At 34.5% G+C, this 12,743-nt stretch overlaps 5 protein-coding genes across 5 annotated transcripts; 3 read left to right on the forward strand and 2 right to left on the reverse strand.

Moving 5' to 3' along the window:
- Positions 1–28: 28 nt before the first annotated feature.
- Positions 29–2,935, forward strand: RNJ42_02866 (uncharacterized protein; the record flags this gene model as incomplete). The annotated part of the gene is made up of 1 exon (XM_071053031.1): positions 29–2,935. The coding sequence occupies one exon, from the start codon at positions 29–31 to the stop codon at positions 2,933–2,935; it is 2,907 nt and encodes a 968-aa protein (XP_070911281.1).
- Positions 2,936–4,671: 1,736 nt separating this feature from the next.
- GLE2 (RNA export factor GLE2) lies at positions 4,672–5,778 on the forward strand (the record flags this gene model as incomplete). The annotated part of the gene is made up of 1 exon (XM_071053032.1): positions 4,672–5,778. One exon carries the CDS (start codon positions 4,672–4,674, stop codon positions 5,776–5,778), a length of 1,107 nt encoding a protein of 368 aa, XP_070911282.1.
- Positions 5,779–6,188: 410 nt separating this feature from the next.
- On the reverse strand, positions 6,189–6,824 carry MAM1 (Mam1p; the record flags this gene model as incomplete). The annotated part of the gene is made up of 1 exon (XM_071053033.1): positions 6,189–6,824. One exon carries the CDS (start codon positions 6,822–6,824, stop codon positions 6,189–6,191), a length of 636 nt encoding a protein of 211 aa, XP_070911283.1.
- An 808-nt stretch (positions 6,825–7,632) lies between these two features.
- RNJ42_02869 (uncharacterized protein) lies at positions 7,633–11,961 on the forward strand (the record flags this gene model as incomplete). Its single annotated transcript, XM_071053034.1, has 1 exon — positions 7,633–11,961. The coding sequence occupies one exon, from the start codon at positions 7,633–7,635 to the stop codon at positions 11,959–11,961; it is 4,329 nt and encodes a 1,442-aa protein (XP_070911284.1).
- A 192-nt stretch (positions 11,962–12,153) lies between these two features.
- RTT105 (Rtt105p) lies at positions 12,154–12,699 on the reverse strand (the record flags this gene model as incomplete). The annotated part of the gene is made up of 1 exon (XM_071053035.1): positions 12,154–12,699. The coding sequence occupies one exon, from the start codon at positions 12,697–12,699 to the stop codon at positions 12,154–12,156; it is 546 nt and encodes a 181-aa protein (XP_070911285.1).
- Between the last annotated feature and the right edge of the window lie 44 nt (positions 12,700–12,743).

Below are 12,743 nucleotides of genomic sequence, written 5' to 3' on the forward strand. Positions count from 1 at the left end.
AATTGATTTTTTTTATTTAACCATTTGAATGTTTTCAGAATCTAGAGATGGTGAATCAATGGAGGAAGTGAAGGAGGAGTTAAATAGGTATATCCTTGACTTCTTTCAGAAATCCAGTTTTAGTAAGACTGCGTCTACATTTTCCAAAGAGTGTAGTCGGAAAAGGAAACTTGAGGATGAGAATGAAACTAATAATAATATCAAGGATAAGAACAATGAAAGTGATAAGAATAACGATACTGATAAAGAACTGAATGGTAGTGACAAGAAGAAGAATAAGAATGAAGACAAAGAAGTAGTGGATACCCCTCAAGGTTTCTTATATGAGTGGTGGCAGGTATTTTGGGATATATTTAACTCCACTACTAATAGAGGTGGTTCTGAGGTTGCCCAATCATATTTCAAGATGGTGGTGCAGGAGCAAAGACAGGAGCATATTTATAGAAGTCTTGCTATACATGCGGCACGGTTGCAACATATAGCAGAGCAAAGAGGGGAGTATGAACACGAAGACGCAGACCCTATGATGTTTGCAATGATGCTTTCAAGGTTGACCCCTAATATGAATTTGAATGTGGATGGGGATAGCAGTTTTCCTGTGGGCGGTAACAATATTTTCCATACTGGCTATGGAATACCGAATAACAATAACAACATAAATCATATGAATACAATACCTACAAGTACTCCAGCTCCTGCGGCGCAGCCAGGAAAAAAAGACGGAACTGAAATCAGTAATAAACCAAGTAAATTGCCACAGCAGAAAAAGGCTAGAAAATCTACAGAGGTGGAGACCACAGTAAGCACCAGTCTCGGCAATTCACGTAATATTGATGACAACTCACAGAGCACAAATGCCCCAAGTCCAACTCATCAAACAAACCCAGCTATTCCGGGTACCTTCATGTTTAGCCCTCAACAAATGAATGACTATATCGGGAAGCAGATGAATGATGGTGGCAAAGCTAGTGATCCAACGAACACTTACTTTTCACAAGCTCCATTCAGTGGAAGACCTACTCCGGTTCCAACTACCAGTAGTGAAGTACAGAATTTCAATATGATGGCCGGGTTCCCAATGCCGATGATGGGAGGAATGAGTCCGAACCTAATGCAACAAAATCCAACGGCCCTGCCGAATTGGTATATGTATGGTATGCCAAATAACCAGATGCAAATGGATCAGATGATGAATATGTTCAACCAGAATAAAAAATACACCACCGAAAACAACCACAGCAGTAATCTTAGTTCTAATGATAATGAATACGGTAATAATCAAAGTGATGCCTATAATAGTAATGGTCAGATAGAGAAACCTGGAACAAAATCAAGGAAAGATAACTCCAATAATGAACCGAAATCCTCCAAAAAGAGAAGTCCATCATTACAGGAAATAAAGGAAAGTAAATCTATCTACAGTAATGGAAGCCCAGAAAATAATTTTGTATTAAACGAAAAACAAGGCCGGGAAACCGATCATTCGAATAATAACGATAGTCCAAATTCCGTTAAACAAGCTGGTTTATATTCACCGTCATTAGGAAATATAAATGAATCATATTCAAACCCTGGTAGTGCTAGATCTCCAGCAAGTACTGGAGGAGAAACACCATCATCTTCAAAAAACATGAGAACTTCTAAACTCACAAAAAACAAAGTAAAAACACCAGGTGTGCAGTCTACCTCTAGAAAGAAGAGGGTTGCAAGTACTCAAACAGTAACTACACCAAAAACAATGATTATTACTCCTGTTCTAACATCGAGTGTCAATCAAAACGCCACACCGTCATCTATAGGACACTTTGAAGGAGATTCACGAAATGATGATTTTGAGGGTCCAGTTATTAATTCAGGAGGCAACTCCAAGAAAAGCACCATATCACCTCACGATTACCCAAGTATTGGAAGTACCCATGATGTTGGTTCTGGTGGTTCCGCGACTACACCCATAGATGCATTTCCCGTTACTCAAAGAGTCAAAAAAACAACAAAATCATTTTCAAATGGCATTTCTCCTAAAAATGCAAGTTCACCAACCCTGAAGTCCACGAGCGGAACTAGCAGCCCAAAAAGAGCCTCAATAAGCAAAAAAAATATACGGAGAAAATCTACACCGGTTTTGCATGAACAGCCAAACTCTGATCCAGCGTCTCTTCGGAAATCTACACCTGGTAATTTGGCTGCCCCACAAGATGAAGGATCAAATGCAACTACACCCAACATCATCTTTAACAATATGAGCATGGTAAATTTCACTAATAAGCCAGCTTTATCAAGTCCTTTATCAACTGTTCCTGAATCGTATTTTGAAAATGAAAACGGCGAAACGAAAAAGACGCCATCCTCATTTATCAAAGCATCAAGAAACGATAAATATAAGGAACAATCCACTAGGTCGAATAACAACACTCCAATATCATCCAACAACTTTAATGACCATATTGATAGCAGTGAACCAAATACAGGTAGTCACGGAAATACAATTAACTCTATTAATTCTACTCAGTCTAACGATTCTCATCACTCCCAACCAACAAACATAAACGAAAACCTCTCCGAAAATAAATCTTCTAAATCAACAGTTAAATCCACTCCCACACATCATAATGTGGTTGATGCTATTGGTACAGAAACAGATAGTAAATTAAACTTCGAATCCGGTCTAACTAATGCCATAACTGAAGAAACTGATCAACGTAATGATGGTAATGACATTTATAACTTCTATGGCGGTGAAAAACACAATGATGATTTGTTGTTTTTTGACTCTATGTTCGACGATGCTATGTTGCCAAATGATAGTGCTGCACATGGTAATGATAATAAAATTTCAGAAAAATTAGACATTAACGAAGTGACGGTAAATAACGATTCATCAACAGAGCCGAACATTTTGTTAGAATCAAATGACCATGATTTTTTTATGGATTAAGTTTGCTATCGACTAACTTTAGAACTGTATGGCACGATAAAAAAAAATGTCATTTCTTTTTTTTTCATTTCTTTTTTCCCATCTTTTCTTTTAAAAGAATATGATTACACCTAATGATCTGATAGTATTTCATTTTTTTTTTTTTATTTTTTTAAAAAATTTTCAATTCATTCTTTGGATAAATAAAAAAGGGTTACCTTCTTTTTTTTTATTCCGTTATTATTATTTATTTTTATTCTTAATTTTTTTTTTTCTCTCTGATTTTCCCCACAAGGTTAAGCTTATTATAGATTTCCATCAATTTTAAAAATATAGAAGATTCAATTTATGATAGAAAAACAAACAAACCGGCATCTTGTTTGTTGATATCTAGTCTAATTGATCTTTCTTCATGTTCTTCTTTAAGAAAAAAAAGAATAAAAATTTTTTTTTTTTTAATTTGCATATTCGTTCTCATATTTGGTAATTAAGAAAAACCATTTTGTTATCAAAGGTATAAGTTCTCAAAACATTATGTAATACGTAATTGTAATAATATTAATACAAACATTATAGTCTTTTTTTTTTTTAGTTATCTCGGTTAAAAGAATAGAATATTAAAAGAGATATTTATTTTTAGTTATTTTATATTTATATTCCCTTAAACAAATTTTTTTTCTTCTTTTTAGGATGTATTGTAGTCCCTTAATTTGTCCATTGTCAATTTAAGATAATACAAAAAAAAATAAAAAACAATTACCAAAAATTCAACAATAATAAAATCAAATCTAGAAGAAAAAAAGAAAGAAGGCTAAGCTTTAAAAAAATAAATAATGAACTTCCCTGTTTGTATCACTTTATATTAATATTTCTCTTAATAAAAGTACTAATAATGAAATTAAAAAAGGGCCCTGGACATATACATCAACAAAAAGAAATGGAACCGATAATATAATAAGTTAACTCAATTCCATTCAATTCAACAACAATCATTAGATTAAACAACGCTTTTTCTTGTAATCGTATCATATATTATACTAACTCAAAAAAAATAAATGCAACCACTACGTGTGGCCCACTTCACACCACTTTGCAAATATATTTTTTTTGGATATATATGTTATTTTATCTATTATTACCCACTCTTTTCTTTTTCTATATGTTATTGCATGTGGCGATGCAAGAGGAACCACTCTTCTCTCATTAAGGGAGAATAGTGGTTTCGGAATAATTCTCAAAAAAGAAAAGAGAGAGACAATTAGCGGGCAATTACGGGCTTAACTTTTCTTTTTTTACTTTCCTATTGGTTGTTTTTTTCTTTTTATTTCATTTCCTGTAAATCCATAGAAAAGGTCGTATCGTTGTTTTGTTGTATAAACTTCCTCTTCCCTCCACCGTGTCCTGTTACGGAAAAACTTATTGCTCTCCACTTCCTCTTCGAGAAAAATTTGTCCTTCTAATTACAGTTTGGACAAACGTATGATATGATATAATGTGATGATTTAGTATAAAGTGATGTATCGTGCCAAATATTTTAATTATCGAATTTTTTTTTTTTTTAGGTTAGCTTTCTAAAAGTTACCGTAGTTAAAAATGACGAACTATTGGTATAACAAAAAAAAAATGTTAAGGTAATAAATAGTAAAAGGTTATATACTCATATTCAAAGGATCAAAAGGGTAGAAAGACAAAAGACAAAGGACTTGCTAGAGAATTGATTCAATTGACGTAACATTAAAAAAGAGATAGTAATACAAATGTCTTTTTTTGGGAGAAGTAATGTTTCTAGTAGCACGAATAGTGTTATGGCTACGGAGAAAGATCTTGCGAACGAGATAGTTATAAATAACCCAGCAGAAGATTCGATATCGGATATAGCGTTTTCATCACAACAGGATTTCTTGTTTAGTGTGAGTTCCTGGGATGGTAAAGTGAGGATATGGGATGTTCAGAACGGTGTTGCACAGGGCAGATCGCAGTATGAACATGGTGGGCCAGTGCTCTGTACCAGGTGGTCTCTAGATGGTACTAAAGTGGCCTCTGGTGGGTGTGACAATGCAGTGAAGTTGTTTGATGTAGCGTCAAGTCAAAGCCAGCAGATCGGTAACCACGACGCCCCAGTGAAAGCACTGAGGTTTGTACAATGCGGACCAACAAATACGGAGTGTATAGTCACTGGTTCCTGGGATAAAACTATTAAATATTGGGACATGAGGCAACCACAGCCCGTGTCCACGATAATGATGCCAGAACGTGTCTACACCATGGATAATAAGCAACAACTGTTGGTTGTTGGTACTGCAGAGAGACATATAGCCATTATAAACTTGGCCAACCCTACCACTATCTTCAAGACTTCTCAATCACCATTAAAGTGGCAAACTCGTGTAGTCAGTTGTTATAATGAAGGTGACGGTTACGCAATCGGGTCCATAGAAGGTAGATGTGCAATCAGGTACGTGGATGAAGAGGTACAGAAGAAAAGTGGGTTTTCATTCAAATGTCACCGTCAAACAAATCCAAATAGAACTGCGGGCTCTAATAGCTCATCTTTGGTATATCCAATTAACAGTATAGCATTTCATCCTATTTATGGTACATTCGTTACTGCAGGTGGTGACGGCTCCTTCCACTTCTGGGATAAAAACCAGAGACATAGACTACGGGGGTTCCCAGCCATGCAAGCTTCCATTCCAGTATGTAACTTCAACAGAAACGGGTCTGTATTAGCATATGCACTGAGTTATGATTGGCATCAAGGGCACATGGGCAATAGACCTGATTATCCAAATGTGATAAGATTACACCCAACAACTGATGAAGAAGTAAAGGAGAAGAAGAAGAAGACAACCTTTGGTAGGTGATACGAATTATACAAAATCTAATAGCAGGAAAGTAAGGGTCTATTAATATATTAATTTCATTATGTTTTCTTAGAACCAGAATTAGGGGAATATATTGCATAAATGGAACAGGTTTTGTATATAACAAGATCATTAATATACCGTATTGCAAGTCAAGACAAATTATTCCTTACAAAAATGAGCTTGACCTAACAAACTTTCTTCATTATATATAATTCCATAATCTATCAAATCTACACTAATTTAATTAGATACTAACGCTTGATAATGTAGTAAAGATAAACATTTGGAAAAAAGAGACAAAATATTATATAAGAACAACTACAAAAAATTAACATTTGTTCTAAGTTTAAAAAAAGTTTAAGCAACTGGTAATTTATTTCATTGAATAGTGATAAAATAAATTTGTTTCACTGACCCTCCAATTTCGAATCATGATGTGATGCATCCTCTTCTTTTATAATGTGCGAAACGTCAAGTTTATACTCAGTAAAGTTCACTAACTTACGTCTTTTGTTTAGAAAAGTAGGAGGTATATAGTGTGCAGAGATGTTATCTTGAAATAAACTTTCGATTTCTAACGAAATCTCTCCTCCTTCTTCAACTCTGTTGTATTTTCCAGAGGATGGGATAGCTGCTGCATAATTAGATATTAACATGTGAGAGATAGGTTCATCTGGGCTTCTATGATCTTTGTTAGCGTACTTAGAGCTAAGGCAACTCACAACAGTCCAAGAAGGTATAATTTTCTGATAGACTCTTGAAAAATAACAAGAATTTCTTAAATTTAAGTATCCATCATAACTCATTTCAAGTTCAAATAGAAACCACAGTCGGGATGTTCTAAGCATTGACACATTTTCATGACCACAAAGGAAGTGTGGGCAGTCACTGGTCTCGGTCTCAAATTTGAATATCTCTTGTTGTAATATTTTCAAGTTATGCTTATTTAAGGTATGCTCGGTTTCAGTCTCTTCAATATCTTTAGTTCCATAAATTCCTCTTTTAGCACCATGAATATTAACAGCCTTCTCCTTAAGTACCATTACCCCCACTAACAATACCTTAGGAAACTCTATATAACTAGTATAAACGATATTTAAGGTAACAAACTAGCAGCGCAACAAAAGTTTGAACTAGCAACCTTGCCTCGTCCTAATTACTCTATTATCCCTAGTGACAACAAATTATAGGGAATATAAAAAATATGATTAATAAAAACTAAGCTCCAAGTGCTTACCAAAGGAACTCCCTAATACCAGCAGAAACCACCCACCAGCGGCTAAAACATATGCTCGTCAATATAGAATATAATCTTTTACGGTGTAATCATGTGCTATAAAATGTTATACGAAATAATTAAGGAAAAAAAATATTGAAAAAAAAAAATAACGAAAAATAATAAAATTAGGTTACATTTTTTATTTTTTTTTGTTGGGATCGAAGAGTTTTTAGTGGGAACAACGACTTATTTTAAATATATAACAACATCTATTCCTTATCGGCTTTTTACGTTTTCTTAGCAGATAATAGTTATTCGAATTGAATATCTAATTGTGCTTTAAAACGGAGGATAATACTTACTTTCACTGTTTTTTTTCCAGTTTAAATCTTAATCAATTGATCTCTATTAAATAATATAGTGGAACTGAATATACTAAAAACGGAACTATATAATATCTGACTCCTAATAAAATCTAACTGAAGTAAAAGGAAAAAATACTCAATATATTAGTATTCAAAAACCAAGGAGTTCGTACTTTCAGTTTGAATAAACTATACTTTTTTTTTTGTTGCTGAATTGGAAGTTAAACAATAGAGGTAAAAAGGAAGGGAATAAAATAAAATATTCACATGTATTCTACACCATTGAAAAACCGTTATGACTACAACGGAAGTCAATTCGTGGATGCTAGCAGCAGTAGACCTACGAGTTCACATTCTAATAACAATACCATTCTAAGGACTGGTGATAATTTAGCCATGAGCTCCGGGTATTCTACCTCCAAACCTGTTGGTTCTGCGCTAAATTATCCGCCTAGTTTGGATTCTAATAACATTTTGAACACAAATAACGAACATCTTAGAGTTAACGGTATTGCGTCATCAAAACCATTAGAACTAGCTAGCCAATATGTTGATCATTTATATCGTCGTGATGCCTCTACCCCTGTTCTAGATGAGAGGTCTTATTACAATAACGGTGTAAATTATAACTTCACAAAAGAAGTTGGCGGTTTAGGTGCTTTCACTCCATTTGAAAGACAAAAAGTTACAAGCATTCCAGATGATATACTACAAGAGGCTGCAAAGGCTGAACTTAAGAGCGATATGGGTATATTTCCAGAAATTGATCGCTGTTGGTTTACCATCGATAACAAAATCATTCTGTGGAACATTAATGACAGCACAGATTACCAAACGATAGATGAAATTAAGCATGCTATTTTGAAGGTTCAACTAGTAACACCAAAACCAAATACATTTGTTCCTCAAGTTAAACATTTGTTGCTCGTTGCAACCTTATTCGACATTTACATCCTAGCAATTTCTTACAGAAGAGATACTAACGAACTAGATGTTTTCAATACTGGAATGTCTGTTAATGTTCAAGGGATAAATGTTGACAATATCACATGTTATGAGAAAACGGGCCAGGTTTTCTTTAGCGGTAAGTCAAATGGCACTAACGTCTGGGAATTACAGTATTCTGGATCTGATGACTGGTTCAACAGTAAATGCACAAAGATATGTCTCACTCAATCTACACTGTCAAGTTTGTTACCAACAAATATTTTAACCAAATTACCTGGGAGTAGTATGATACAATCGATATTCGAAGACAACAACTCTCCTTCTCAAGAAAACATTATCCAGCTTACAATTGATCAATCTAGGGGTATTTTATACACTTTGTCATCGAAGTCAAAAATTAGGGCTTACATTATAAGGGAAAAGTCACTAGAAGGTAACATGTGTATTGAACCAGCATATATTAGGAGAATTATTGGTGCAACAACAGCAAGAGGGGCTCCAATTTTGGCCAATAAATATTTGAAAATCGTAAAGATCACACCAGTATTACAACAGGAAAACGGTAATCTATTTTTAGTTGCATTAACAATCGGCGGTGTAAGAATATATTTTAACGGTTTTGTTGGCAGGACTACAATTGAAGCATTGCGTTTAGAATCGATTAAGTTCCCCCCAAGTTCAGTAACCCCTGAAGTTTTGCAACAGGAATTAGAACAACAGCAGCTAGAGCAGCAAAAGAGAAGCTTACCATTCTATTCTAGTCTACATTCCTCCGAATCTGTAGTTCTCAAATTCCAAAAGAAATCATCCGTTTTATTGGAAAGTACCACGTCCAGTGAGTTAATATCACCGGGTATGTTTTTTTCTGCTGTGAAGAAAACAGCAGATCCTAACTTAAAGAATCCAGTAAACACATCAAATGAAACTCCAGAAAACAAGCTCTTTGTTAGTGTGCCGGACTATGGTATTTTGAAGACATATGGTAAATATGTTGAAAATGCGTCATTTTTGGATACTACTGCTCCTGTTAAAGAAATTGCACCTTTAACAAAAACATTTAGCGCAAGCAATAATCCTGAAGGATTCGCTAATGTCTTCGCTGTACAATACAACACTGGGGACCTAAAAATTGCTGTTTTAACCAATTGCTCATTAGAAATATATAGATACAGAACACCCGATGAAGTATTCGAAGAACTTGTCGACAATCCATTGCCATTCATTTTGAATTATGGTTTGGCTGAAGCTTGTTCGTCTGCATTATATGTTACCTGTAAATTTGACAAATCGGAAATCTTGAGATCCAAAGCATTAACATTTTACACAGTTGGTATTCCGGGTGCTATCGACATCAGACCTACATACAATAGAAATATCGTGGGTTCCTTATTATCAAAGTCATCTCTTTCTACCACTCCCCAAAAATCGAACTTATCTTTGGATTCTCTAAGATCCCAAAACACTACCAAATCTGAAGTTGACTCCGGCTTTAATGTTGATGATGTCATATTATCACCTAGATTTTATGGTTCGGCACTATTGATCACTAGGTTATTCCGTGATATCTGGAGAAAATCGGTGTTCACCATTGATCCTAAAGTTTCAACGCTTCGTTCATCTTCTAATTTAAATAACAAAGATGAAAAGAATGTTATTACCAACATATCTGTGACAAAATCAGATATCGAGTACTTTTTGTCCTCAATATCTATTTTAGGTGAGTTCTTTAATAGTTACGGGGATACAATCGCGGCTCCTACTGTAACTGCCGTGGTCTCTGAAAATGGTTATAAGACTTTAGACAAATCTGAAGATGTTGCTAACCAAGCTGAGAGTATTGCATTTAATTCATTATTCAAATTGGTCCAATCTATGAAAGAGGCGCTTTCATTTTTGAATGTTTTATTCGAAGAAAGCCAACTAGAGGGATCAGAAGAACAATATCCCGCTTTCAAAGACATCATCGGTTTCCTGAATAAACAAACTCAATTGGAACTTTCTAAATTAACTTTTAAGGATCTATTTGCTCCAACTGAAAATACCAGATCTTTATTAAGAGAAATACTTCTGTCCATTATAAACAGAAATATCAGCAGAGGTACCTCAATCGAATATATCGCTAGTGCTCTTCAGGAAAGATGTGGATCATTCTGCTCCAGTAACGATATTTTGAGCTTCAGGGCAACAGAGCATTTAAGGAAAGCCAAGGAAATTGGATTAAAGGATCAAGATACATTGAATTATCACCTGAACAGTGCTGTCAAATTGTTTGAGAGAATTGCGAACTGTCTATCTATGGATAAACTCAAGGAGACAATATCTATAATGCTATCTCTGAATTATTATGCGAAAACAATAGAGTTCATACTGAACATTGCAAACGCTACAGATAAAGGAAATCTAGCAACCCAGTACCTTGAGAATGGCTCTCTCATTAACGATGCTAGAAAGAAATTCTATGAAAAGAGGGTACAAATTTACGACCTTGTCTTTGAAGTATTAGTCAAAGTTGATCAACTAGACCCTCAATCTAGTCACATTCTAAATGGAACAACATCAGGTCCAACATCAGATGTCTCTTCGCTAAGATCCGAAGCCTATAATGTTATCTTGCAATATAATGATAAACTTTTCCATTACCATTTATATGACTGGCTAGTTTCCGAAAAGAATGAGGATAAACTCTTACAGTTGGACACACGCTTTATTCTTTCTTATTTGCAAGAAAAATCTCAGAGTTCATTGGCGATCTCAAATATATTATGGATATATCTGTCAAAGAAGTCAAAATTTTATGAAGCAGCTCAAGTTCTCTACTCCCTAGCGATTTCAGACTTTGACATAAAGTTGAATGACAGAATAGAATGTCTTTCTCGTGCAAATGGTTTTTGCAATAGTTCCTGCCAGTTGAGTGAGAAGCAGAAAATGATACAAGTCGCCAGCGACATACAAGAAGTCCTTGATATTGCTGCTGTACAGGAAGATATTTTGACCCTGGTTTTATCAGACGCCAGAATTGATACCACAACCAAGGATGAATTGCGTTCTAATCTAGATGGTAAAATACTACCGGTAAGTGATTTATTTAATGATTTTGCCGAACCTCTTGGTTATCATGAAGTATGCATATGTATTTTCAAGGTAGCCGATTTCAGAGATCAGGATGAAATCCTATCCAAATGGCATGAACTTTTTGATTCGTTGAAGAGAGAAGTTGATTATAACAACAAACCAGAAGAGACTTCTAACTTCTTGAGTCTGTTGTCTAACGTTGTCGTTAAGATAGGGCGCACAGTGCATACTTCCGAATTCGTCTTCCCAATTACTGAATTGTTCCCAATAGTTTGTGATATAATCCAAACTCTGCCTCAATCTTACCTTAAGGATGGATACGTTAGCTCAATTTTCATTTCATCTGGTATTTCTTATAACAAGTTGTATTACATATTGAAGGACCTAATTGAGACTTCTGACTCTGTTAATGAGCTTTTCAAAAAAGAAATGACCTCTTTGATCAAAACATGGTATGAAAACGATAGAAAAGTCAGAGACGCAATTTCTTATGATGAAATACAACGACTCTCACATTATGAAATTGGAAATGATCCAATTAACAAGTATGTGAAGAAAACCGGCATGAATTTATAGAAAGTCGAGCGCAGCTATTTTCATTTCATATGTCATTACAAATATAACAGGAATTAATAAAGGAAGATGCACCTTAAGAATAAATAATCTATAAATAATTTTGTATAATAATAATAATGATATCATCCAATGCATATACGAAGTTTAATTGCATTTACATTATCTTAATTTAAGGAAAAGTAATTAAAAAAATCATGTTGTTGATTCATCCTTTTCTAATAACAAATTCAATTCTTGTTCATATTGATCTATCTTGTCGAAATAGTCCAATATATCCTCATCATCAAGATCAGCTTCATTTTGTTTAACTTCAATCTGCTCAAGTACATCTAGTGGAATTTGATTCTCTTCCGCTTCTTTTATTAGTCTAGATAGATAATCATTATTCTCACAATACATAATAAAGTTCTGCATATGTTCTAGACCACCTCTCTTCTCCATAGCTTTTTGAAGCCTTTGGGCTTTACGTATTTCTTTTAGTTTATTCTGTTCATTTTGTTTTCTGTTCTCAAGTCTATGCCGTGTGGGAGACATATCTTGAGCTGAAGAAATCCGTCTACTATTGATAATATCGGTCACCACATTACTTCTACCTTCTGAAAACCTTGGTATAGAACTCGGGATTGTATTACCACCATTATTGTACTTGTTCGGTGTTTGATAAAAACTGGAATTCTGTTCTTCTACTGCAGAAACATAAGTAACATCGCTCCCGGGCTCAATCTTATCGGAATTCATCATTCTAACGGTTATACATTATTATTACTGTCGTATCTTAATTT

This window comes from Nakaseomyces bracarensis (assembly GCF_045282275.1).
Source record: "Nakaseomyces bracarensis strain CBM3 chromosome Unknown Scaff10_0, whole genome shotgun sequence".
NCBI classification, from domain to species: domain Eukaryota; kingdom Fungi; phylum Ascomycota; class Saccharomycetes; order Saccharomycetales; family Saccharomycetaceae; genus Nakaseomyces; species Nakaseomyces bracarensis.